Raw genomic sequence first — 24,003 nt, 5'->3', positions numbered from 1 at the left:
CCGGGTCCTCTGTCCTTCACGCCACTTCCCTGTGGCCACAGCCGCTCCCCTCTGTGCCTGGCACACCTGTGCCACCTTTCTCTGGTGGTTGTGTGGCCTGGCAGGAGAGCAGACTCCATCTGCAGCGCTCTGCAGCTGCCCACCTGTCAGGCTGGCCACTTGCAGAGTCCCCCTTGGGTGGTGTGGGTCTCTGCCCTCTTCAGAGCTGCAATACAGCCAGAGTCCTTTCGGGGCCTTGGCCCTGTGACCTACCCTGCCAGCGGGGGTGTCCGGCAGGGACTCTTCTCTCAGGTGCTGGGTTCTATAGGAGCTTAGCCTGAAAAGACAGCTCCCACGCGACATCCTTTTTCTCTCTGGCCGCCGTGTAATTTATTGTTTGATGGTTGAAGAGTTGGGGCTCTCAAGCTACACTCCGTGGTTGGGTGCTTGGTCCCTGGGCCAGCTCCTTCGCCGCCCTGCCCGTCTCCCCATCTGCGCTGCTCTGCGTCCCTGGGCCGGCTCCTTTCACTGCCCCATCCGTCTCCCCATCTGCGCTGCTCCGTGTCCCTGGGCCGGCTCGTTCGCCGCCCTGTCCGTCTCCCCGTCTGCGCTGCTCCGCGTCCCTGGGCCAGCTCCTTCGCCGCCCTGTCCGTCTCCCCATCTGCACAGGGAGGAGCGGTGCTGGTGCCTGCCTCGTCGGGACTGTGAGGCTCACTTGAGTCTATGTGAAGTGCTCAGAGCAGTGCCTGGCACGTAGTGAATGTTCTGTAGCGTTGGCTGTTGTATAGTTACTAGTCAAGCGCGTGCCTGCGCGTAGGAGGGGCTCTGAGAATACCTGACTTGCCGAGTGGAGCGTTGATAACAGCACGGTGCTCGGCACTGGGTGGAGGTGAAGCGAGGCCAGAACAAAGGCACAGAGTCCCTGCTCTCAGATTGCTTCCATCCTGGAAGGGCCATGAGACCTCTTTGGGGTGCTGCTCAGCATGGGACAGGTGTGTGACACAGGGGCACGCTGGCCTGTAGGCAGTGATGTCATCTTCCTCCATGCTCCAGGGTGGCTGCCCTCCTCTCCTGGGGCCTGTTGGTCCTGGTCTGCTGTTTGATGGGGGGAAGTTTGGCTCCAGGACTGAGTCTGTCTGCTCCAGGGCCTGGCTCCCTAAGGAGCCTCTGGAAGATGGGGGAGGGGTGAGTCCTCATGGCTCGAGCACCTGAGGCTGCTCCCTGGGGCACAGTCAACCCCAGGATCATTTCTGGGGCTGTCTGCCTTCTCCCTCCACGGCCACACGTTGCATTTAGCTTGCTGGGGTGTGTACTTGAATTTACAGGGCCAGGAAGGAGTGAGGCAGGAAGCGCCAGTGTGGCTTTTGCAGTTGGGGAATAATAACCCGGCTGCGTCCGGGCAGACTTGGAGCATGTAGCACTCAGCTCAGAGATGAGGGCAGGCTCTCCGGAGAGGTCAGGGACTTAGCGCCGTGGTCGTTGTTGTCAGTCTTATGTGATAATCCTGTGGCAGGCAATGATGGGGTCCGTGCTTTTGTTGTCTTTTCAGAGGCTGCTGGCCAAGCTGCAAAGCTGGGAGAGACTGGACCAGACCACGGGCCTGAGCATCAGGTAGGGAGGGGCAGGTGCCTCCGGGGTCCCGCCTTCTCTGAAGGGTCGCTGGGGAAGAGCAGAGCCAGCCTCTGGCTCCCTGGCACTGTCTCCAGCCAGGCATCTCTGTGGCTGGTGGGGGGTGTTTGTCCCGGCTGCTCAGGTTTAATGAGGCCTTTCCCAGCGGGTGGGGCAGTGGAGCCGGGCGACTCATCCTGCTGAAGCCTTAGTAACATCTTCATTGAGAAGCAGAATATCCACAGCAAACCAGTGGCAGGCATCTGATTGCCCTGCATTGTGGGCTTTGTGAAAAGACTCTTTTTGGTGTATACTGAGGAAGTAATTGCTTTTGGGGGAAATCATTCATATTAGGGAACTGTAACCCATGGAGATGAACTGAGTTTTTAGAATTAAGAAAAACCCACCGTATTAGGCTGTTCTTGCATTGCTGTGAAGAAGTACTGGAGACTGGGTAGTTATGAAGGGAAGAGGTGGAATAGGCTCACGCTTCTGCAGCTGTACAGGAAGCGTGGTACTGGCATCTGCTTGGCTTCTGGTGAAGCCGCAGGGAGCTTTCAGTCGTGGCGGAAGGTGAAGGGGGAACAGGCACGCCACGTGGCAAAAGCAGGAGTGAGAGTGTGTGCGAGAGAGAGAGAGCGAGTGTGAGTAGCGTTGGGAGGGAGGTGCCACACACTTCTAAATAACCCGATCTCATGAGAACTCCCTGTCATGAAGACAGACCCAGGCTGTGAGGGATCCGCCCACGATCCAAACACTTCCCACTGGGCCCCACTTCCAGCACTGGGGATTACACTTCAACATGAGGTTTGGGCAGGAACACAGATCCAAATGGTTCTCACCCACCATAGTGGAAGACGATTGTCTGGTTCTTGTAGCAGCCTCTTCAGCCAGTCTGTGCCAAGCTGAGTGCCAGCATGTGGGTGGAGGGATGTGGGGTGGAGCTGCCGGGGGACCACCCTGGGTGCTGGGGATGGCATTCTTAGAGGGCAGGACCGTTCCCAGGTCTGGTCCTGTCTGTCTTGCTCCATCCATCCCAGGGCCCTGCGCTCATCTTTCTCCAGCAGCTGCTCAGTTGGCCCCTGCCCTTCAGCCGCTGGGCCCCTGCAGGTGACCGCCTCCTGGCAGCTCTGGTCTGGACCCCTCTGTGTGGTTGCCCTGTGTGCGCCAGGTCTCCAGGAGGTACAGGAGCGGTGCTTTTGAAGGAGCCATCGGAGCCCGGGGCTTGGGGCCTGTGGTGCTGGTGCCGAGGCAGCCTCTTGTGTTTGCTTGTGAGATTTCAAGGCTTCCCGCTTCTTGCCTGTCTTTCCTGATGCTCTTGGAGACTAAGCTGAGAATGAGACTGTCTGAAAGAGCTATCTTTGACCACAGCATCCGACTGCTAGTCCTGGGCTCCACTACCTTCTCATCAGCATTACTGGCTTCAGTTCTCTGTCACCTGAAAGTGCCCTTTCATTTTCTTTGAGCTTTGCTAAGTCAGAGCACGGCCCGGGCTGCTGTCTCCTCTTGAGCTCCCCCTGTAGAACACAGGCTTCTGTAGGGCCGCCTCAGTGGGGCCTAAATGCTTTGTGCTTCTGTCTGTTCTCTGGGCTTATTAATTGCTTGGAAGGTGACCGTTCTGCTTCTAGGAATACTCTGGCCAGATGAAACCTTCGTGACTTCTTTCCTGTGAAGGGACATCAGAGGCCCCCACGTGCCTGAGGGCCTGGCCCTGTGGGAGGGTCAAGTGTGCAGTTTGCCCTGGAGCACTGGGTGTCAGTCAGGCACGTAGCCCTGGCGCAGCTGGCTGCTGTCTCTGGTTGGTTACAAAGTACTGCTGCTCCTTTCGGCCCTGTTCGCGCATCTGAGCGCCCTGCCTGGGCGTGGCTTGTGTGAGGGCGAACTGGCCTGGGGGTGCTGCCTGGGTGTGGCCAGTGTGAGGGCAAGCTGGCCTGGGGGTGCTGCCTGCCTGTGTGTTCCGTGTTCACTCTGCCCTCCCTGGTGGCCAGGCCCTGGATGAGGGAGAGGAGGGGTTGGTCTGCAGGACTGGTGGAGGTGGGCTGCCTGTGCCAACCACCGGCTTAAAAGTGGGCGGGAGGCAAGTGGAATGCGTGTGTGGTGTCCTGCAGCTTTGATGAGGAAAACAGATAGTGCTTTGGAGGCTCGATTCAACCCACCCTCCCACTCCTCGCAACAGTAAAACCGGTGTCAAGTCACTGTGCTGCTCTGGGCCAGTGTTCCCTTTATTGAAAGGGAGACATGGAGCTCTTCTCCCCCACTGCGTGTGAAAATCCGACGCAATCCTTTGTTTGTGGAGGGCCCTGTGAGTTGGAGAGGGCTGGTGTGAGCGTCCTCTCTGAGCAGCCGGAGGCTGATGGCCAGGAAGGCGGATGGAACCGTCTTCGCTGTGGGGGTCGACTCCTGGTCTCCTGCGTTGGCCTTGGCCATGGGCCTGGTAGAGGGCAGGTTTCCTCATGTGCTGGGTTGCCTGCCGTGCCTGGGCCCCTTCAGGGCTCCCGCCGCTCACCGCATTGTGCTCCACAGGGCGGTTGTCTGAGTGTGGTCTGCATCAGGGCCTGATCTCGGGTGACTCACAGTCGACATCAGTGGGGGTGCTGCTTATGTCGCAGTCCATGGGAATGCAGGCTGGCGGTCCTGAATACAGCTCATAGAATCACCGGGATGGTTTGGTAACCGTGTGCGTTTCTGGCTCTGCACAGTGGCTCACACCTGTAATCCCAGTGGTTTGGGAGGCTGCAGCCGGGGGATTGCTGTAGCCTAGATGTTTGAGATCAGCCTGGGGAACGTAGTTGAGACCCTGTTTGTACAAAAAAAAGAAAAAATTATCTGTGCTCAGTGGTGCGCACCTGTAGTCCCAGCTACTCAGGAGGCTGAGGTGGGAGGATCACCTGAGCCCAGGAGGTCAAGCTGCAGTGAGCTGTGACTGCACCCCTGCACTCCGATGACAGAGTGAGTCCCTGTCTCTAAAACACAAAAACAAAAACCAAAGTGCATTTCTGGGTAAGCCCCACATGCCCTGGGCTTGCTTTTCTGATTGTAGGGACCAGGTTTGGGCAGGTCTTATGATTTTGGAAGCCCATGTCTGGCAACATTGAATGTGGTGATGAAGTGGGCAGCAGGGACACAGATGTGGTGAGAAGCTGGGACTGTGGGGGCCATGGGGGCCACAGGTGCCACAGGTGCCACAGCTGCCACTTGTGGTCCCCATGGGAGGGCTGAGTGCACTTGCCGTTCGTGTGTGGAGACATGTGTGCCTCTGTGGGCGAGCTCGGGGATCCCCCTCCTCCCAGCCATGGGGACCTGAGGTGACATCAGATGTCCTGGAAGCAGAGGGCTCTGTGGCTGGGAGTGCCCTGGGCCTGTGCTGGCTGGGCTGGCGTCTGCGTGCCTCCGGGCCCATGCTGTGTTGGGATTTGGGGCCTGCCGAGGCCCCGGCCCCGTGGGTGCAGAGGAGCTGCTGCCACTAGGTGGCGCCCCTGCCTTGGTGATCCTTCCCACAGCGGCTTCCCTTGGGTCTCTCTGGCCTGGTGGACCTGCTGTTGTCCCACCATGGGACTTGCTTGCTGACACCGGGGTTTGGGTCGATGGGGATGTGAGGGGCTTCTGGCCGCTGTTCCTGACTGCCTTCAGGGGGTGCTTCTGGCTGACCCATGCCTGCCTTGTTTCTGACCGGTGTGTTGGGGCCCTCAGGCCCGTGGGCTGTGAGATCCTGGCGTTGAGGCCAGACGTCCTCTGCGCAGGCCCTTCCCTAAGGACAGGGTGCTGATGTCCTGCAGTCCTCAGAGGGCTCTTCAGCCTCGCCCCGGGCTTGGATGAACCCTGGCTGAGCCCTAGGAGAGAGTGGCCTGGTCACCTTCTTCCCCATGTGGGGCTTCTTAGGTCTTAGGAGAGGAGGCTGGGTGAGTTGGCTGGGGTGAATCAGTGAAACCATGGGAAGACCCTGTGGCACGAGGTCCTTATGTGTCACACAGGCCTGGGCACATGTGACATGTGCAGCACACCGGGTCATGCGGGCCGGGGGCATATTAGTTTCTACGACTTTGAAGTCACAGGCAGGGAGGGACACTGCGTGAACACACGTGGGGAAGGGCAGGATGCCAGTGCCGGGAGTGTGGTGTGGACACCCTCACCCTTAGGGTGTTGGGAGTTGGGCTGAGGGAGTTAGCAGCAGTGCGAGGCGTGTGTCTGGAGGCAGCGATGTGATCAGCTTGGTCTCCCAGGAGCATGATCTGTCTTGGGGAATGATTTGTGGGTGAGGAAAGTGGATGCCAGCACACAGCCTTTGAGGTATGTGTCAATCTAGGCAAGACCTCAGGGGCACAGGAGGAGGAGGAGGAGTAATAGAGAGAGGCCAGTGGGAAAGATGGCGTGAGGCTGGAGGCCATCTGGAAATGCAGGGTGCTTCTCTTTGGAAAATCACCTGTTGCAGTAGAATGAAAGGGGGTGCAGGCCATCTCCGTAGGAGAGCAGCACAACCATTTGTAACAATCCAAAACTTGTTTGTGATTGGAAATTCTCAGCAAGCTAGGAAGAGAAGAGAAATTCCTCAACCAGGTAAAAGACACCTGCAGAAAACCACAGCTGATATAATACAAGGTGAGACTGACTGCATCCCTGACACGGACACCAGGCAAGATGTCTGTTCCCATCATCCCTTTTTGCACTGTGCTGGAGATCTTCAACATTATAGTTAGGGAAGCAAAAAGAAAAGATGGACAGACTGGAAAGGAGAAAGTAAAACTGTACCTGGAGACATCATAATTATGTATAGAAATTCCCAGGGAATCAATGACAAGCCAGTAGGACTAAACCGTGAGGTTTACAGGGTCACAGGTTACAAGGACAATGTACCAAAATAGGTTACATTTCTGTATGCTAGCAGTGAGCCACTGGAAGTACATACCACACATGATGGCATCAAAGTCCATGAAATATTAGGGATGCATATAAGAAAATCTGTGTAAGATTTGTACACTGAGAGGCTTAAGACGCAACTGAGACATTAAAGATCACCTGATGTAGAAAAATGGAGACATTGTAAGAGGAAAAATGAACTCTTTGCCCCTCTGCTCTCACACAGCCTCTGACACCAGATACTGGAAGGTTTCCCGCACACCAAGCAGTTCTCCAGACGACACCAGCTGGGTGTCCTGCAGCCTCATCTGCACACTCTCCACCTGGAGTTCCATCAGCTCCTGCTGGGTCGGGGCCCAGTCCCACACGTCTATGCCCCCTTCAGATTCCAGGTGCAAGTAGTGGGCCGGCATCTCTCCTTCATTTTGCTGTTTTCTTCCCTTCCCCTGTCACTGACGTCAGCTGTACTTCTGACTGATAGGCTATTAAACGAGGCTCGTACTTCCCACTCCTTGGGTTTCATTAATTTGCTAGTGTGGCTCACAAAACTCAGGAAGATGCTTTGTTAGGTTTAGTCATGTGTTATAAAGGACATTACGAATAATACAGGTGAACAGGTCGGTAGAGTGAGGTATGGGGAGAGGCGCGGAGCTTCCGTGCCCTCTCTGGACATACCACCCTCCGGGAGCCTCCGTGTGTGCAGCTCTGAACCCTGGCCTTATTTATGGGTTTTTGTGGAGGCTTCGTTACAGAGGCATGATTGATTACACCACTGGCTGTTGGGAATCCACTCACCCTTCGGCGCCTCTCCCCTCCGAAGTTGAGGGGTGGGACTCAGAGTCCCAACCCTCTCATCCCGCCTCGGTGTTTCGGATGACCACCCTGTCTGAAGCTGCCTGGGGGCTGCCAACTGGCAGTCAGCTCATTAGTTCCCAAAAGACTCTCTTCTCACCCCAAATAAAGAGCTGCATGTATGTCAGGGAACGGAAAGACCAAATATGTATTTCAGAGTATCATAAAGGTACTGTGTTCTTGTATTGGAAGATTCATTATTGTTAAGATGGCAGTTTGCTCAAAGTGACCCAAATATTTCACATAATCCCAATCAAAGTCCCAGCAGAAAGTGATGAACCGATCTCTAAAATTTCTTTTTTCTTTTTTGATATGGAGTCTCGCTCTGTTGCCCAGGCCGGAGTGCAATGGCATCATCTCGGCTCACAGCAACCTCTGCCTCCCATGTATCTGGGATTACAGTCTCATGCCACCATGCCTGGCTACTATTAGTATTTTTAGTAGGGGCGGGGTTTTGCCATGTTGACCAGGCTGGTCTTGAACTCCTGACCTCAGGTGATCCACCTGCCTCGGCCTCCCAAAGTGCTGGGATTACAGGTGTGAGCCACTGTGCCTGGTTGACAATTCTAAAATTTCTATGGGAATATAAAGCACCTGTAAATTGTTATAGCAATAACAGTTTAGAAAAAGAACAAGTTGGCTGGGCGCGGTGGCTCAAGCCTGTAATCCCAGCACTTTGGGAGGCCAAGACGGGCGGATCACGAGGTCAGGAGATCGAGACCATCCTGGCTAACACGGTGAAACCCCGTCTCTACTAAAAAATACAAAAAACTAGCCGGGCGAGGTGGCGGGCGCCTGTAGTCCCAGCTACTCGGGAGGCTGAGGCAGGAGAATGGCGTAGACCCGAGAGGCGGAGCTTGCAGTGAGCTGAGATCCAGCCACTGCACTCCAGCCTGGGCGACACAGCGAGACTCCGTCTCCAAAAAAAAAAAAAAAAAAAAGAAAAAGAAAAAGAAAAAGAACAAGTTATAGGGCTTACACTGGCCAATTTCAAGACACATTGTAAATTGCATAAATTGAGACAGTGTGGTAGTAAGTGTAGACATCCGTAAATCAGTGGAACAGAGTAGAAAGTTCAGAAATGATTTAAGAATTCAGCGTTGATGGTTGTCAAAAGTGTCAAGGTAATTCAGTGGGAGAAAGAGTCTTTTCACCAAGCGTGGTAAACCAGTAGGCTGTTTGTGGCGAGGATGAGCCTTGACACCTGCCTCCTGCTGGACACAAGATTTAACTCAAATGATGCATAGACTTATGTGTGAAAGTCACAAACTCTAGAAGCTAGGGTTTGGCAAAGAGGTCTTACGATACAGCGAGCATGAACCATACATGAAAAAAATTGATAAGTTAGACTTCATCAAAATTGAAAACTTCTGCTCTCAAAAGACACAAAGTGAAAAGACAGACCATAGACTAGGAAAATATTTGCGAGATATTAACATGTATCTGACCAAAGACGCGCTCCAGGATACAGAAAGAACTCTTACGAATTAGTAAGATTACCATAGCTTAAAAAATGGTCAAAAGACTTTTAACAGATACTTTATTATTTATGTATTTATTTTTTTGGAGATGGAATCTCACTCTGTTGCCCAGGCTGGAGTACAGTGGCACGATCTTGGCTCACTGCAACCTCCGCCTCCCAGGTTCAAGCAGTCCTCCAGCCTCAGCCTCCCAAGTAGTTGGGGTTCCAGGCGTGCACCACCACGCCTGGCTAATTTTTGTATTTTAGTAGAGACAGGTTTCACCATATTGGCCAGGCTAGTCTCGAACTCCTGACCTCAGGTGATCTGCCTGCCTTGGCCTCCCAAAGCACTGGGATTACAGGTGTGAGCCACTGCACCTGGCCTGCTTTTCACAGCTTTTCACAGATACTTTACAAGAGAAGGTGTACAAATGGTAAATAAGGACATGAAAAGATGGTCAACATTGTTAGTTATTAGGGAATGCAAATTAAGACTGTAATCGCCCAACAGGGTTCTTCTTGCTGCCCAGAAAGGCAACGTGCCGAGAACGGCAGGTGTGGCAGCAGAGAAGGAGTTTAATGACTGCAGAGCCAGCCAAGGGAGGTGGACGGGAGATAACTCTCACATCTGTCTGCCTGAGAATTCAGAGGCGAGGGCTTGAGGGTGTTTTGGCGGGCAGTGGCCTAGGGAGTGGTGAGTGCTGATTGGTTGTGTTGGGGATGCAGTCATAGGGGTGTCAGGACTGTCTTCATGCAGCTGAGTCAGTTCCTGGGAGATGGGGTCACAGGTCCCGGTGGCATCTCTCGATCTGCTGAAATGCTAAATCTGAAAAATATCTCAAAGACCAGTTTTTTAGGTTTTGCAGCAGTGATGTCTGCAGGAGCCGTTAGGGAAGTTCCGAATCTCACAATGTCTGGTTACGTGACTCCGGGCAGCAGGCACCGTAGAAGAGCAAGCTAAGTCAGCAGGGAAGGTCGTGGCTTAACCGGGCCTGTTCTTTAGCAAAGTTCAGGCCCCTGTAGTAATGCCGGTCTTAGGAATGCGGCCTTAATCTCCAAACAGAGAGGGAGTGTCAGTTTTCCTTGCTTTGAAGCTTAACTATAAACTAAATTCCTCTCATAGTTATCTTGGTCTCTGCATTAGAATAAGCAAAAAAAAAAAAAAAAGAAAAGAAAAGAAAAAAAGGATTGCTCCTATGAGGTTAGAAGCAAGATGGAGTCAGTAATGTAGATTTCTCTCAGTACTTAAAATTCTGTAAAGGTGGTTTCAAGACCGCAGTGAAATACCACTGTGTACCCAACAGAATGGCTAAAATTAAGCAAATTGACCGTCCTGACTGCTGGCAGAGATGCTGAGCAGCCAGGCCTGTCAAACGTTGCCCCTGGGAGTAGGAAATGGTGCGGCCACTTTGGAAGTGGTTTGGTAGCTTTGTACACACTTACGGTATGACCTGGCAGTTCCATTCCTTGGTATTTAACCCAAGAGAAAATGCGACCTCACGAAGATTTGTACAGGAATGTTTGTAAGAGCCTTATTCTAACAGTCTGGGAGCAGGAACAACTCAGGTGCTTGTCAGCAGGTGAAGGGGTATGTGGACCGTGGCGTCTCCACGCAGTGTAACACGCGGCATCGGCTGTGCTTGGAAACATGAACGAATCTCTTGCTGAGTGAAGGAAGCCACAGTTACTGAGTTTATACTTACTATACCATCCCATTTATTTGAACTTTTAAAAAAGGTAAAACTGAGCAACAGTGACAAAAAGCAGGTCAGTGATCCCTGGAGTCTTGTGCTGGGATATGTTTGGGGCCTTATGGGGTGCTACCTTTTGACGTGATGGAGGTGACAGCTGCACAGGTGTACATGCAGCAAAGCTCTTGACACTGCTGTTGTGAAACGGTTCACGTGTGTGATTATACCTCACCCAAGCTGGCCTGTCAACAGCAAGTGGTCCGCTGTTCGGATTAGCTGTGAGGGGAAGGAAAATTCCTTAGTGGCGACTTGGACTGAATTGGAGAGTCGCCTGGGGGTGCTATTTAAAGCCAGCCTTCATTTGGGGAGGGACCCATCCCCTGAGTTTATGGAAGGCCTAAGACAATGGCTGCCTGGACCTCCTGGGTCTTTGGCACATCACACGAGTGCTTTGAGGAGTGGCAGCATGTGGGGTCAGGTGTAGGCTGCAGGGGGTCAAGGAGTTTCACATTTGATTAAAAGCAGAACAAGCTACGTGAATGCAAATGAATGGAATGAAAAGTGGAACGTGGTCTTCCTTTCCTTCCCTCCCTGGTGACCTCTCTCAGGGCTGGGTGCCCCGTGTCACAGCTTCCTGGCCATCACTCAGGGCTGGGTGCCCCGTGTCACAGCTTCCTGGCCATCGTCACCTGTGTTCTCATTACTCCTGGGGAACTGTTCCAGAACAGAACTGACTGCCCCGGAGGCGGGTGGCAGGGCATGCTGTGCTTGGCCCCAGTTCGTCTTTCTAGGCAATGCCTGATGAGTTTCTTGTGTGTTGTTCTGGAAATGTGTGTGCATACAAGCTCTTTATGTACTCCCATCACCTTTTAAAATTGGGGCTCCTTCCACAGTTTTATTCTGCAACTGTTTTCACTCAGTTTTTGACAGTTTTTTGGCACCAGCACAGGCTGGTCTGCTGAACTACTTTAAAGAGTGCAGACGGACTCAGACTCCAGCAGCCCCTGTTGATGGACACTTAGGGTGTTTCCAGCTTTTTCCCCCAATTAGCCATGCTATGCTGGTTGGGTAAATTCTTAAAAGCAGAATTTTTAGTTTAAAAGAGATGTGCATTTGAGACTGATAGCTGGTGCCATACCGCCCTCCTGGAAAGCATGACTGCTGTGCGCTCCCGTCACGGCGTGTGACTGCCGTCACCTAATTGGGGTGGTGTGCTTTCAACGTTTCTAGAGAGATTCACCTCGAAGTCACAGTACGATGAGGAGAGCAGGCATCTTCAAAGGCTTGGCTTTTCAGAAATGTCATTTAGCAGCTCCCACTGAGGGGGACCCTATGAAATAGGAAGGGAGTGGGTGTCAAGTCCTGCAGCCAAACCCCCACTTTAGGGAGGAAATCATTTGTTCGTGGCCAAGATGCCGCTGTTTTTGGCTCCTTGCCCGTCCCGTTGTGCCTGAATCTGGCCTCGTTTCCCACCCCGCTGGCTGGGTGTTGTACCTGTCAGCAGGGCCAGGCCTGAGGGGGGCTGAGGAGGGCTGCAGAGGAGGCTAGACTGGGGAGGTGGAAGGTGGGCGTTGCCAGCTCAGAGGCCTGGCAGCTGTGCCCACCTGGAACTGCTGACCCATCCTCTGGAGTCAAAACCGGGCACCTGTCTGTGCTGACCTGGACATTTTCCCAAAAACATCTATAGACTGGCCAGATGACAAGTCTCAGGGCCCAGCTTCCCTGATGTGTGAGGCCAATTAGGAGGACAGTGAGGGGATGCATGATTTTCCTCCAAGGAAGGGTCTAATTGACCAGCCCGGACACTTTTATTATCCTAGTTACCGTGCGCGTGATTTGTAATTACCCGGCTGTTGCGTTGATCAATACCAGACGCCCTGGTAGTGCTTGGGAAGTTGGGCGACTGTCAGGTATGTTGGTCCCTTTTAATTGGCGCCAATTTGATTTTCTTCGGGGCATGGGAGGAGGAGGGGAGAAGCGTTTGGCCTTCTGGGTACTTGTGTGAACGCAGCCCTTTCTTCTGGGCCTGCATGCCGGATGCCTCGGGGTCTGGGCCGCGTTACCCCTTTTGGTTTGTTCATTTGTTCACTCATTCGTTCACCATGAGCTGCTCTTGTGGAGCCCATAATCTGGAGGGAGAAGGATGCCCCAGGCCTGTGTGTCTGGTGTGCAGGTCCCAGGCCCCTGGAGCTGGAGAGTGGCGAGCGTGCTTCCCTCCAGAGGTGCAGGCCAGGGCGGGGCATGGGCCAGGTTCCCAGCTCCATCCTCGTCCGGAGCTGCAGGCCGAGGCGGGACATGGGCCGGGTTCCCAGCTGCATCTGAGCACGGTGCCTGCCATCTCTCCTCCTCTCAGCCCCAGCTCCTCCTGTGGCTGAGTCCTGGCCGCTTTCTGCCTTGGGGTTGTGTTGGTTTTCCGTCAACTCCTCCTCTTAATCCTGAGCTTTGTGAGTTAAGAGCCGGGGTGTCCCTTTAGCGCCCCTGTGCCGGGCGTGCAGTAGGCGCGTGCTGAGCCTTTGAAGAGTGGAGGATTGAGCGAGGGCGTCTCTGTGCCTTGCAGTTGGTGGTGATGTATGGGCTGAGCCTCCAGCGCTCTTGGCTGCTGTGACAGGACCCCCTGGGGTTACTCGAACTGCACTATCCCAGCGAGACCCCCAAAGCAAGGCCAGCAGAGAGCTTCCTGACAGCTGCCTTACTTTGGAGATGGCCCTGGCTGGGGTGCAGCCTGTGTGCCTCTCCGCCCCCTTGTAAAGCTTCAGATGGGTGTTCCCAGCAGCGCCGACAGGCTCACGCTGCCCTGTTGGACTTCATTCCAGGTTGGGTGGGGCCGGCTGGAGACTGTCAGAGTCTGGGGGCGGTGCTGTGGGTGTTGGAACCCCGTAGGGAGAGGCGAGAGAAGTGCTTCCCCGAAGAGACCGCGGGGCTCCACGCCGGCATGTGCCTGGCTGCACAGACAGCTGAGTGCCCCTCGGCGTGTCTGGGTGGGAACGCTCTGGGTCTCACCTGGTCTCGGAGTACTTTTTGGGGCTTTTCTCCAAGCTTTGTAGATACGGCTCTTTTACTTCTAGGCCTCTTTTTAAATTGATTTTAAAAGTCTAAGGCTAGATAGTGACAGGCTTTAGACAAGTCTGGCTACTGTAGATTCCAGGATTTATTTTAGAGGAGGCAGTGGCATCCCCGGTGGTTTCTAGGCTGGTTTTTACTCATGGGTGCTTACTGGGGTCCTGTTATGTGCCGGCCCCTCCTTGTGGGCTAAGGGCTCCCAAGGTGTCCAGGTCCCTACTTTTACAGGTAGAGTAGGGGGTGCCCTGGCCTGGAATGGAGGAAGGGTCTGGGCAGCTTTGTGACAGGGCTGGTAGGAGGGGGATTTTGACAGGCGACTTGAAGCCAGCGCCAGCCAAGGGCCAGAGGCGGAGAAGCTGAAGGCCTCCCGTGGGCAGCCCACCACTGCCTGCCCTTCTCTCCGAGGACTTCCCAACAGTGCCATGGCCTTTGGAGGGCTAGGGTCTCAGGCAGGCTACGGACAGCTCCACAGCTCCTACCAGACACTCTTCAACGTCAGCTTTGGGGCTGTGAGGTGTGACCTCTACAGGATCACCTGCGGTCACTCCCTACGGCCAGCTGTAGCTGTCATTTGTGTCAGGAGCTGCTGGTCTTGCCTGGACCACTCACCTTCCCACCCTTCACCCACCCTGCATGGCCTGGGTTCTTGGGAGGAGCAGGAGATCCTGAGCTGTTGAATTCCTGGAACCTGTGGTCAGGCAGCATCCGTATCCCGCTCCTCCCAGCCCCTGGACGCTTCTCACTGGTGTGGCCTCCTGGAAACAGGTGCCCTGATTCTGCTGGACAGGCAGGAGGGGAGGCTGGGCTGAGGAGTGGACCGGCCTTTTCATGCTCAGTGGCTGCGGGGGGCCATGTGCATGAAGCAGGTGGTCCTCGCGGTAGTGCCGTTTGTGCAGAGCCGTGTTGGGGACAGCGGGCTTGTGTTAACAGAAGTGCTGTGAGATGATCACTTCATCACGAGCCAGTCAGCACCAGCCTGTGGGGTGGCTGATGTGGACTCAGTGATCTGACTTTCCTGGCTTTTGTTTAATGATGTTTCCACTGTTACCCAGGTGCAGAGCTCTGACCTCCCATGGTCAGAAGTACTGTGTGCGTGTCTCATCTGGGCAGCATGCAGAGACCTTTGCTGGCAGCTGTGTGTGGACCCTGGGACTCTGTTACATGGCCGGGTGCTGAGGGGCAGGGGTCCGAGCCAGGCCAGCAAGCCTTCCTTAGACCCCCTGTGTGCAGGCCTGGTGCCCGGTGTAGGGGACCCAGTGGAGAACAAGATCAGGCTGTTGCCATGAGACTTTCGTCTGGTGGGGAGTCCTGAGAAGGACGTAGATGAGGTGGGGAAGAGGTTCCAGGTGAACGCAGGTGTTCCAGGGTGGCAGGTGGCCTGGGGCAGGTGTGGAGTGGTTGGGTGGGCGCCCTGCATGCTATGTTAGTGTAGGGTGGTGCACACCTGGCCGGCAGGCCTTGCTTCCGCTCTTCACCCTCCACCTGTCGAGGGTGCGCCCTGGGAGTGGGTGGAGGATGATGGGCATGCGTGGGAAGAGCTCTGAGATCCTTGGCCTCATGGAGAGTGTTGGGCAGTTACCCGTCCCCTGCCCTTGGGCCTTTGTGAGTGTGGCTTCCTGGAACTCTGGGGGATTTGTCCCCAGTGACTGCAGGGGGCTCTCCTGTCCCTTTTATTCAAGCTCCACTGTCTGCCCTAAGCTGGGGACTGGTCCAGCTGACCTGGACAGTACGGCACGTGGGCCCTGCCGGTCAGCGTGGTGTTGGGAAGCACTTGGGTGGGTGGTGGGTTGGGTTGTGGCCTTACCGCAGAGCCTGGGCTGCAGCTGAGAAAGCCGTCTCCTAGGACCAGGACTCTGGGTTTGGGAGGCTGGCGGTCTTGGCCCAGCAGTTCAGTGGCTGCCCGGTGTGTCTGCCTGGCCTGGCCCTCGTCTGGTTGCTGCCGTCTGGGAGGCACTTCTGCCCTTGCCCAGGCGGGGCACTGCGGGGGCGAGGACGCGGCGTGGAAGACTGCTGATTCAGGAATCGAAACTCCAGGGGCATCCGTGTAGCAGAGTGATTCTAAGATGATTAAGAAAACCATCGATGATTTAAAGTGTTCACTGCAGTCCTTATTGAGTGATTTGCCACGTGCAGGGCATGTGGGGGTGGCGCACCGGGCTGCAGACATCCTTCATGACAGCAGGCAGGGGACCTCCTAGGAGTCTTGGCTGTGACAAGTGAGGTGTGAGGGCTAGAGAGGTGAACGTGTGGAATCTGTGACCCAGAAGTAGCACACTCCTTTCTTGGAAAGCAGTTAGGTATTCCATTCCTTAGTCCTTATGCCGTTGTTTAAAACGGCCAAAACCAGAGGCCTAGAGAATGTACCTGGAAGATGCAGTGAGACCATTTCTGATCCTTGTGGCCTTTCCGGGGCTCAGTTTCCTTGCTTTGGAAAGGCCATTTTGGCAGAGGTCTGCTGTGAGGCATCTCCCTGCAGGTGGAATTTCCGGGGCTCAGTTTCCTTGCTTTGGAAAGGCTGTTTTGGCAGAGGTCTGCTGTGAGGCATCTCCCTGCAGGTGCAATTGGGCTTGTGCGTCTTTCTCAGGCTGGCATCACACAGGCCCCAGTGAACTCTGGCAAGGCTGGGAGGACTGTGACGGGGGGACCCGCTGCCTGCCCTCAGCCTGTCGGGCCCCACAGCGTGTCTCTCTGCGGACTGGTCGCCGGCTTCCTGTGGCCTGTGTGTCCTGGAGCTTTGGAACCCTGTTCGGTAGCTCGGAGCTCGTGAGCCCAAAGGGCGGGGGCCTGGTTCCTCGCCCATCCTTGCCCAGCCTGATGGCCCGTGCCTGTGGACTGTACGTGGGCACCTGCTTTAACCCCTGCAGGAGTAGGGGCCACCAGGAGCATGTGGCTCTGGGCCTCCCTGGTAGAGTCACTCACTGGCAGGAGAACTGAGTGGGACCCACCAGGCAGTGTCTGTCTCATGGACGCCCGTGGACCTGCAGCCTGGAGAGGGGGCCTGAAGTGTGTTCCGCGCTCTTGACCCCCAGGAAGCACTGGCCTCTGTTGAAAGCCTCCTGCCGCAGAGCGCTGTTGCTCTCCCGGATGGACGGCCGTGTGGGCTCCTTGCTCCAGCGATGCCAGTGCTCCTGCTGCTGTGTGTGGCTGGCTCCCCTTTGTCTCAGCCCTGGGCTTAGAGCAGGCCAGGTGCTCAGGCAGTGCTTTTGTTGATTGAAGGGGGGTGTGTACCTGGCTGCAACCTGTGGAGAGTGTGAATGGCTGGCAGAAGCCAAGGCGGGCTCTTGGGAGATGAGAGCAGGCGGCCGGCCTGGAAGCTTCCGTGGGGCTGGTCAGCTCCGGCTAGCTCTTCCTGGCACAGATCCACGCTGGGCTGGGTGCCATGGCTCATACCTGTAATCCCAGCACTTTGGGAGCCTGAGGTGGGAGGATCGCTTGAGCCTGAGAGTCCAAGGCCAGCCTGGGCAACACTGTGAGACCCCACCTCTATTTTAAAAAATAAAAATATAAAGATGGGATCATGGCGCAGGGGCAGCACAAGTTCCAGGCGCACAAGCCCGCAAAGAGCAAGACGGCAGCGGCGGCCTCTGAAAAGAATCGGGGCCCGAGAAAAGGCCGTCGTGTTATCGCTCCCAAGAAGGCGCGTGGTGTGCAGCAGCAAAAGCTCAAGAAGAACCTAGAAGTCGGGATCCAGAAGAAGATCGAACATGACGTGGTGATGAAAGCCAGCAGCAGCCTGCCCGAGAAGCTGGCACTGCTGAAGGCCCGTGGCACTGCTGAAGAATGGGGCGGCTGCCGCCACCTCCTCTGAGACACCTTCCTGAGGACGCTGGCCCCAGTGCAGGCCAACACCCCATCCCCTACCTCCATATGGGATCTTACAAGTGATCCCACAGGCTGCACTGTCAGGAAGAGGACCCGTTCCCCAGCACTGGGCTTCATCTAGAACTTGAGTGGGGGCCAAGGGTGCTGAGAACCCAGCAGTGACCAGGAAGATACAGTCACCAACTTCATCTGTCCCCATGCCCCTTCCCAGGTCCTGCCTCCACAGGTTTAACCCAGAACAATAAACCTGACTTTGTCCCCCCCCAAAAAAAAAAAAAAATATATATATATATATACACACACACACACATACACACACACACACACACACACACACACACACACACACACACACACAAACACACACACACACACACATATATATAAAGATGGCCGGGCGCGGTGGCTCAAGCCTGTAATCCCAGCACTTTGGGAGGCCGAGACGGGCGGATCACGAGGTCAGGAGATCGAGACCATCCTGGCGAACACGGTGAAACCCCGTCTCTACTAAAAAAATACAAAAAAACTAGCCGGGCGAGGCGGCGGGCGCCTGTAGTCCCAGCTACTCGGGAGGCTGAGGCAGGAGAATGGCGTAAACCCGGGGGGCGGAGGTTGCAGTGAGCTGAGATCCGGCCACTGCACTCCAGCCCGGGCGACAGAGCCTGACTCTGTCTCAAAAAAAAAAAAAAAAAAAATATATATATATATATATATATATAAAGATAACTGCCCCCCCACCCCCCAAAAAACAAAACAAAACCCAAACTCATGGTGGACCTCGGGATGGGCAGGCGCGCTCGTGGGGCAGAGCTGGGTGTGGCTGCCCCATCCTGGGCCTGTTCCCAGGCTGGCTCCTAGAGCAGGGGCTGATGGGCCCTGTGGGTGTGGGGAGATGGGGTCCGTCACAGGCTGGGGCCTGGGACCCCGGGGCTGGGATCTGGGGGCTGGGACCGGTCTTGGTTCTCAGGCAGGGAGGGGTTGTGAACTCTGTTTGGGAATGTGTGTTTGAAGTGTCAGTGATGTAGCCAGAAGGAGGTGTCAGACAGCAGCCCGTGTCAGGCTAATGTGGCTCCTAGAGGAGCCCTAGGGCTGGCCTGCCCAGTGAGGGGCTGGGATGAGCCGGCCTAGGGGAGTGGCAGAGCAGGAGGAGCAGATAGCTGGCCCGAGTCTGGAGGGATTTTGGCTTTTGTGGGTAGCTTTGAGCCTGAGGGCCAGTGCCCCACCAGGTCAGAGAGCTCTGCAGCCCACCAGTCCTCGTTGTGCCTGTGTCCAAGCTTGGGCCCCCGTGTGCAGGAAGAAGGTGACCGTGCAGTGCACGTCGTGTGTACCAGGCATCAGCGGCGTGATGCGTGGGTCGGGGCTGGAGATGAGAGGAGGAGTCAGGAGAGGCTAGAAGCCCCCAGAGCAGTGGGGTTTCTTCCTTTTCTTCACTGGTGAGCACTTCTTGAGCACTTAGGTGTGCAGGCCTGGTGCTGGGTACTGGGGATACAGCTGTAAGTCAGGGGCTGTTTTCCAGTCCTCTCAGATCTAGCTGGGCATAAGTCTGGTGGGTCAAGCGTGGCTCCTGAAGAGATGACAGTTGAGAGACTGGCAGCATGTTCCAGGCAGGGCGGGTGCTGGCAGCACGTGGGTTGGCCAGAGGCTGCGTGTTCGGGCAGTGTTGTGTGGCTCCAGCTGGTTGTAACCACGGTTCTCCTAGGGTGTGGCAGAAGCTGGACAGGCTGGCAGGGATCTGTCCTGAGGGTAGTTTAGACCACATCCTGCAGGTCACAGGAGCTGCAGAAGGTCTTCATCAGGGAGGAATACATCTGCCATTGTGAAGGGGTCTCTTTCCTTGCTGAATTCACAGGATGAGGACCTGGCGCCTTGGCAGGACCCTGCTGGTGGAAGTCCCTGGGGCTGTCTGAACCGCTGCAGGTTTCAGCGGTCCCAAAGTCGGGGAGGGCGGGTGGTGGTTCCTTTTGTCAGCTGAGAGCCTCATGGGGCAGGAGCAGTGGAGTCAGTCGCATTGCAGTGAGTTAGAGTTGAGCTGCGCTGTTCCCGTGAGCAGGGAGCCCTGGCCGGAGGTCTTCTGACTTCTGAAGATGGTTTGTGTTGAAGGTCAGACCCTTCCCCTGTTTTTCTGTTTCCCCATCAGGTGAATGCCTGTTCCTTTGTGACCACGGTGTCCGTGGGTAGCACTGTGGTTTTGGAGTTCCTTTGTGACCACGGCATCCGTGGGTGGCAGTGCGGTTTTGGAGTTCCTCTGTGACCACGGTGTCCATGGGTAGCACTGTGGTTTTGGAGTTCCTCCGTGACCACGGTGTCCGTGGGTGGCACTGTGGTTTTGGAGTTCCTCCGTGACCACGGTGTCCATGGGTAGCACTGTGGTTTTGGAGTTCCTTTGTGACCACGGCATCCGTGGGTGGCAGTGCGGTTTTGGAGTTCCTCCGTGACCACGGTGTCCGTGGGTGGCACTGTGGTTTTGGAGTTCCTTTGTGACCACGGCATCCGTGGGTAGCACTGTGGTTTTGGAGTTCCTTTGTGACCACGGCGTCCGTGGGTGGCACTGTGGTTTTGGAGTTCCTCTGTGACCACGGTGTCCATGGGTAGCACTGTGGTTTTGGAGTTCCTTTGTGACCACAGTGTCTGTGGGTAGCACTGTGGTTTTGGAGTTCCTCTGTGACCACTGTGTCTGTGGGTAGCAGTGTGGTTTTGGAGTTCCTTTGTGACCACAGTGTCCGTGGGTGGCACTGTGGTTTTGGAGACGCTCGTTTTGTTTGTTCATTTGAACATTTATTTGGAGACCTGCTGTTTGCCAGGCTTTAGGCTGGCTCTGGCGATGCCGTGACGAACACAGCACAGCCTGCCCACGTAGTGCACACACAGACAGCTTTAAACAATGAAAACAGCAGGGGGGCCTCCTCAGGTGCGTCAGTTGGAAGATGCCCAGGAGCAGTTTGCAGGAGTATCTTAGTTGGAGACAGCCTTGTTGGATATGAATGACGCTGGTGGGAATGAAGGCCAGACGTTTTTCCTGGTTTGGAAACAGGTGGCTTACAAGAGCCTCTAGAGTTTATTTGTTTAAAGACAGACCCTGTTCTCAAGAGGGTCTTCACTTTGCTGGCAGGATGGCACTGGTGACGGTGGTGGTTGGCTCTAGAGAGCTGCTGTGTAGTTGACAAAGCCCGTTGATAGTAAGTGTCTCATTTGTTCTTCCTCACAATCCTGTGGACTAAGCTGGGTTCTGGGAGGAGCTGACTGGCCCAAGGGCATCCAGTGAATTTGTGGCCCTGTTGCTGGAATGCTTGGCTGATCCTGGAGCATGGTGGGCTGTGCCCTCAATAACCTCCATCCATCTGGCTGGCCACATGGTGCCATGCAGCTGGATCCTGCATTTTTGTGAGCTGATCAGCCCGATGCTGGCACTGAAAGGATTCTGTTGGGAGCTGCCATCCATTTAGCCTGAGCAGAACTCAGCACATGTGCGGGCATGAAGCCCATCAGCTGACAGCTTCTCTTTCAGACCTGATGGCTCCCAGCCGAACTCTGGCAAGAAGGGCTTACCAGCCTGCAGGACGGCTGACCTGCCTGCCTTTGCTGGGAGCCAAGCACCTCCTGGCAGGTTCTGGGATTTGGTTTTCAGTGGGAGGAGGCTCTCTGCAAGGTAGAGTAAGAGCAGTAATTACTTGGGAGAGGAAGCATTTAACTTCTGAGGCTGCAACACAATACTATCTCGTTCGCGGAGGCGGCTGAGTTAGAAGATTAGCAATTAATTTTTTATAAGGTGCAAACTACTCTTCAGTTTCATGGAACCAAACAGTCCTCCCACAGCAAGGGAGGGGCAGGCTTCCACCCCGTGTGATTTTTCGGAGCACTATTGTTTGTCTGCTTTTGAGCTGATAGGAATTATTTACGAGTCTGTGTGGAAGACATTTTGACACACAATTCTTGGTATTCCCATTTGCTCTTTCTAGTTTTTACTTTTTCTGTATTGCTAGCGTTTACTGCAGTTAGGTCTCAGGAGTATTTTGCCTTTTATTAGGATTGCAGTTACAAAATGCAGGTATCAACTAGGTTCCTTTAAATCACAGTTCACTTTTTATTGACTCGGATGAGAAAAGTACATGTTTTTCGTAGACTGAGTTGAAAAGAGTGTCATTGGTAGCATTACAAGCATTTCTTTTAGCTTCTGTGTTTTTATTGTTTACTAGAGCTTAGCTGGAGTGTTGTAGATAACCCAGTAGGGGTCACTGCTAAGTTATCTGTAAGTTTTCTAAGTTTGAGCTTTAGATTGAAACACTTTTTTTTTCTTTTTTTGAGACAGAGTCTTGCTGTGTGGCCCAGGCTGGAGTGCAGTGGTGCGATCTCTGCTTGCTGCAACCTCAGCTTGCTGCAACCTCTGCCTCCCAGGTTCAAGCGATTCTCCTGCCTCAGCCTCCCGAGTAGCTAGGACTACAGGCGCCCACCACCACACCTGGCTAATTTTTGTATTATTATATATTTTTTTAGTAGAGATGGGGTTTCGGCATGTTGGCCAGGATGGTCTTGAGCTCCTAATCTCAGGTGATCTGCCTTCCTCGGCCTCCCAAAGTGCTGGAATTATTGGTGTGAGCCACTGCACCCAGCCCAGACTTTTAATAATAGAAAATGTACTTTCTCTTGTTTCATTATTTAGTACTCTAGGTTTTCTTTGAGTTTTTGTAACTAAACAGTGGGCACCTGTGATAGGTTGGGATGGATTTAGGGCAGAGTCTGGTAAGCTTTTTCCCTAAAGGGCCAGGTATTAATAGTAAATATTTACTTGGTAGCTTTGGGGTCCATAAGGCCTCTGTTACAATTACTTGGCTCTGCCTTTGTAGCCCAGAATAGGGTGACTTGCCCTCACGGTTTGCCTGGGACTGAGGATTTTCGCGTGGGACGTGGGCCTTTCATGCTGAGACTGCGATGACCCGGGATGAACCGGGACTGTTGTTGATTTTAACATAAAAGCTGCTGTCGACAGTGTGTCAATGAGTGGATATGGCTGTGTTCCAGTAAAACTTTATTTTTAAGACAGCTGGGGTGGGAGTAGGTTTGGCCATACCTGCTAACTCCTACAAGAGGTTACAGGGCTGCCATTTAATTTTGGTTTAACCATGCAGAGGCTGGGTATAGTGGCTCACACCTGTAATCCCAGCACTTTGGGAGGCTGAGGTAGGCGGATTCTTGACCTCAGGAGTTCAGGACCAGCCTGGGCAACATAGTGAGATCTCATCTCTACAAAAAATTACAAAAAATTAGTCAGGCATGGTGGCATGCACCCACGCTCCCAACAACTTGAGAGACCAAATCAGGAGGATCACTTGAGCCCAGAAGGCCAAGGCTGCAGTGAGCCGAGATCATGCCACTGCACTCCAGCCTGGGTGATAGAGCAAGAACCTGTCTCAAAAAGAAAAAAAAACAACAAAAAACCCAAAACGAATCCATGCAGAGCCTTGCTGCCTGTTCTCTGCGGCTTTTCTTTTCCGTGCAGAGCCTTTTGCTGCCCACACGGCATCATGGTGATTTCTTCCTTTCCAGATTTGGGCCAGTTGGGCGACAGGGTGGGACCTTGCTTGAGGGTGGTTGTAGAAGAGAACCTAGGATGAAATTGGCGTTTCCTGGATTGCAGCTCAGCACCTGCTCTGGCTGGAATCTGGAGTTATCCGAGGCTGTGTTACCCCTTGGTTAAGAATTGTGAAGGATAAAACCCTTATAAATTTGCGCCCAGGGTTGAGAAGTGCTCATTTCTGTCTCACCTTTTTTCTGGTAGCTGAGAGTTCCCAGGAGCGCGTATTGTGATCATGTCTGTTCCATTCAACAAATATTTGTTGAGGGCTTATGACGTACCGTGCCGTATACTGGCTGGGAGATGCAGCGGAGAGCAGGACACATGGTTCCTGCGCTGAAACTGAGCACAGCACTATGGTACTGGGTGTGGAGGTGGGGAAGCGCTTTGAGAACCAAGAGTGGGAGGGCCTCGCTGTTCTAGGACAAGGACCGTCCTCTGAGCGGGGACGATTTCTCTCCAGGATATGGTGGCTGTTGGAGCTGGGTGGCCCTCGTCTCACCCCGGTTGCTTGGGCAGGTGAGTACGCTGGGGCGTGGCTTGGGCTGATGGCTTGTGAGCCTGCACCTGTCAGCCTCAGTTCGGGCTCTCTGTGGGGCGTGTGAGCCCCTCTTCTGACTGAGGTTTGGGTTAGGGTTTCCAGCCTCCCTGCCCCTGGGAAGAGGCTCCACCCTCCTCTACGAGTGCTGAGCTGTGGGTCTGTTTGTACTGTGAGGAGTTGCTTTTGTCTCCATCAAAAACATGAACCACTGTTTGGAGCACTTCCATTTACTGACAACCCTTGCCAAATTAATTTTATTTAATTATCTCCCAGGGCTAAGCTTGAATACATTTTGTGTTAAATTCACAGTTTTTTCCTTTTCTAAACGAAATGGACTTAATATCCTTGTTAAAATCTGATTAAAACTAAAATTGAGTTTTTTGAAGTCTGATTATCCCATGAAATGGAATTTTAAACCTAATTACAGATGGATTTGCATATACTTTTCAGCACCATTGAAAAGAAACTTGGTATAAATTTATTAATGACATCCTTTTCTCTCATTTCCTTGGGGCATGACGTTAGTTTAGGAGCACGAGGGAGGTGGGGAGAAACACCACCCTTC

At 54.1% G+C, this 24,003-nt stretch overlaps 1 protein-coding gene and 1 pseudogene across 34 annotated transcripts in view; both read left to right on the top strand.

Annotated features, from left to right (window-relative positions):
* MAD1L1 (mitotic arrest deficient 1 like 1) overlaps positions 1 to 24,003 on the top strand; it is a 423,997-nt gene that overhangs the window by 18,424 nt on the left and 381,570 nt on the right. For all 33 annotated transcript variants that reach the window (XM_077995973.1, XM_077995957.1, XM_077995967.1 and 30 more), the window contains one exon: positions 1,529 to 1,590. In XM_077995973.1, coding sequence (XP_077852099.1) covers positions 1,529 to 1,590 — 62 coding nt within the window. The remainder of the gene's footprint in view (positions 1 to 1,528; positions 1,591 to 24,003) is intronic.
* Positions 8,254 to 17,567, top strand: LOC697972 (leydig cell tumor 10 kDa protein homolog pseudogene; annotated as a pseudogene). The gene has a single exon (XR_001443495.3). The product of XR_001443495.3 is annotated as a leydig cell tumor 10 kDa protein homolog pseudogene (transcript).

The sequence above is a fragment of the Macaca mulatta genome, chromosome 3 (assembly GCF_049350105.2).
Source record: "Macaca mulatta isolate MMU2019108-1 chromosome 3, T2T-MMU8v2.0, whole genome shotgun sequence".
In the NCBI taxonomy this organism is placed as follows: domain Eukaryota; kingdom Metazoa; phylum Chordata; class Mammalia; order Primates; family Cercopithecidae; genus Macaca; species Macaca mulatta.
Note: the sequence above shows the minus strand (reverse complement) of the source record. Positions and strands in the feature narration are given on the sequence as shown.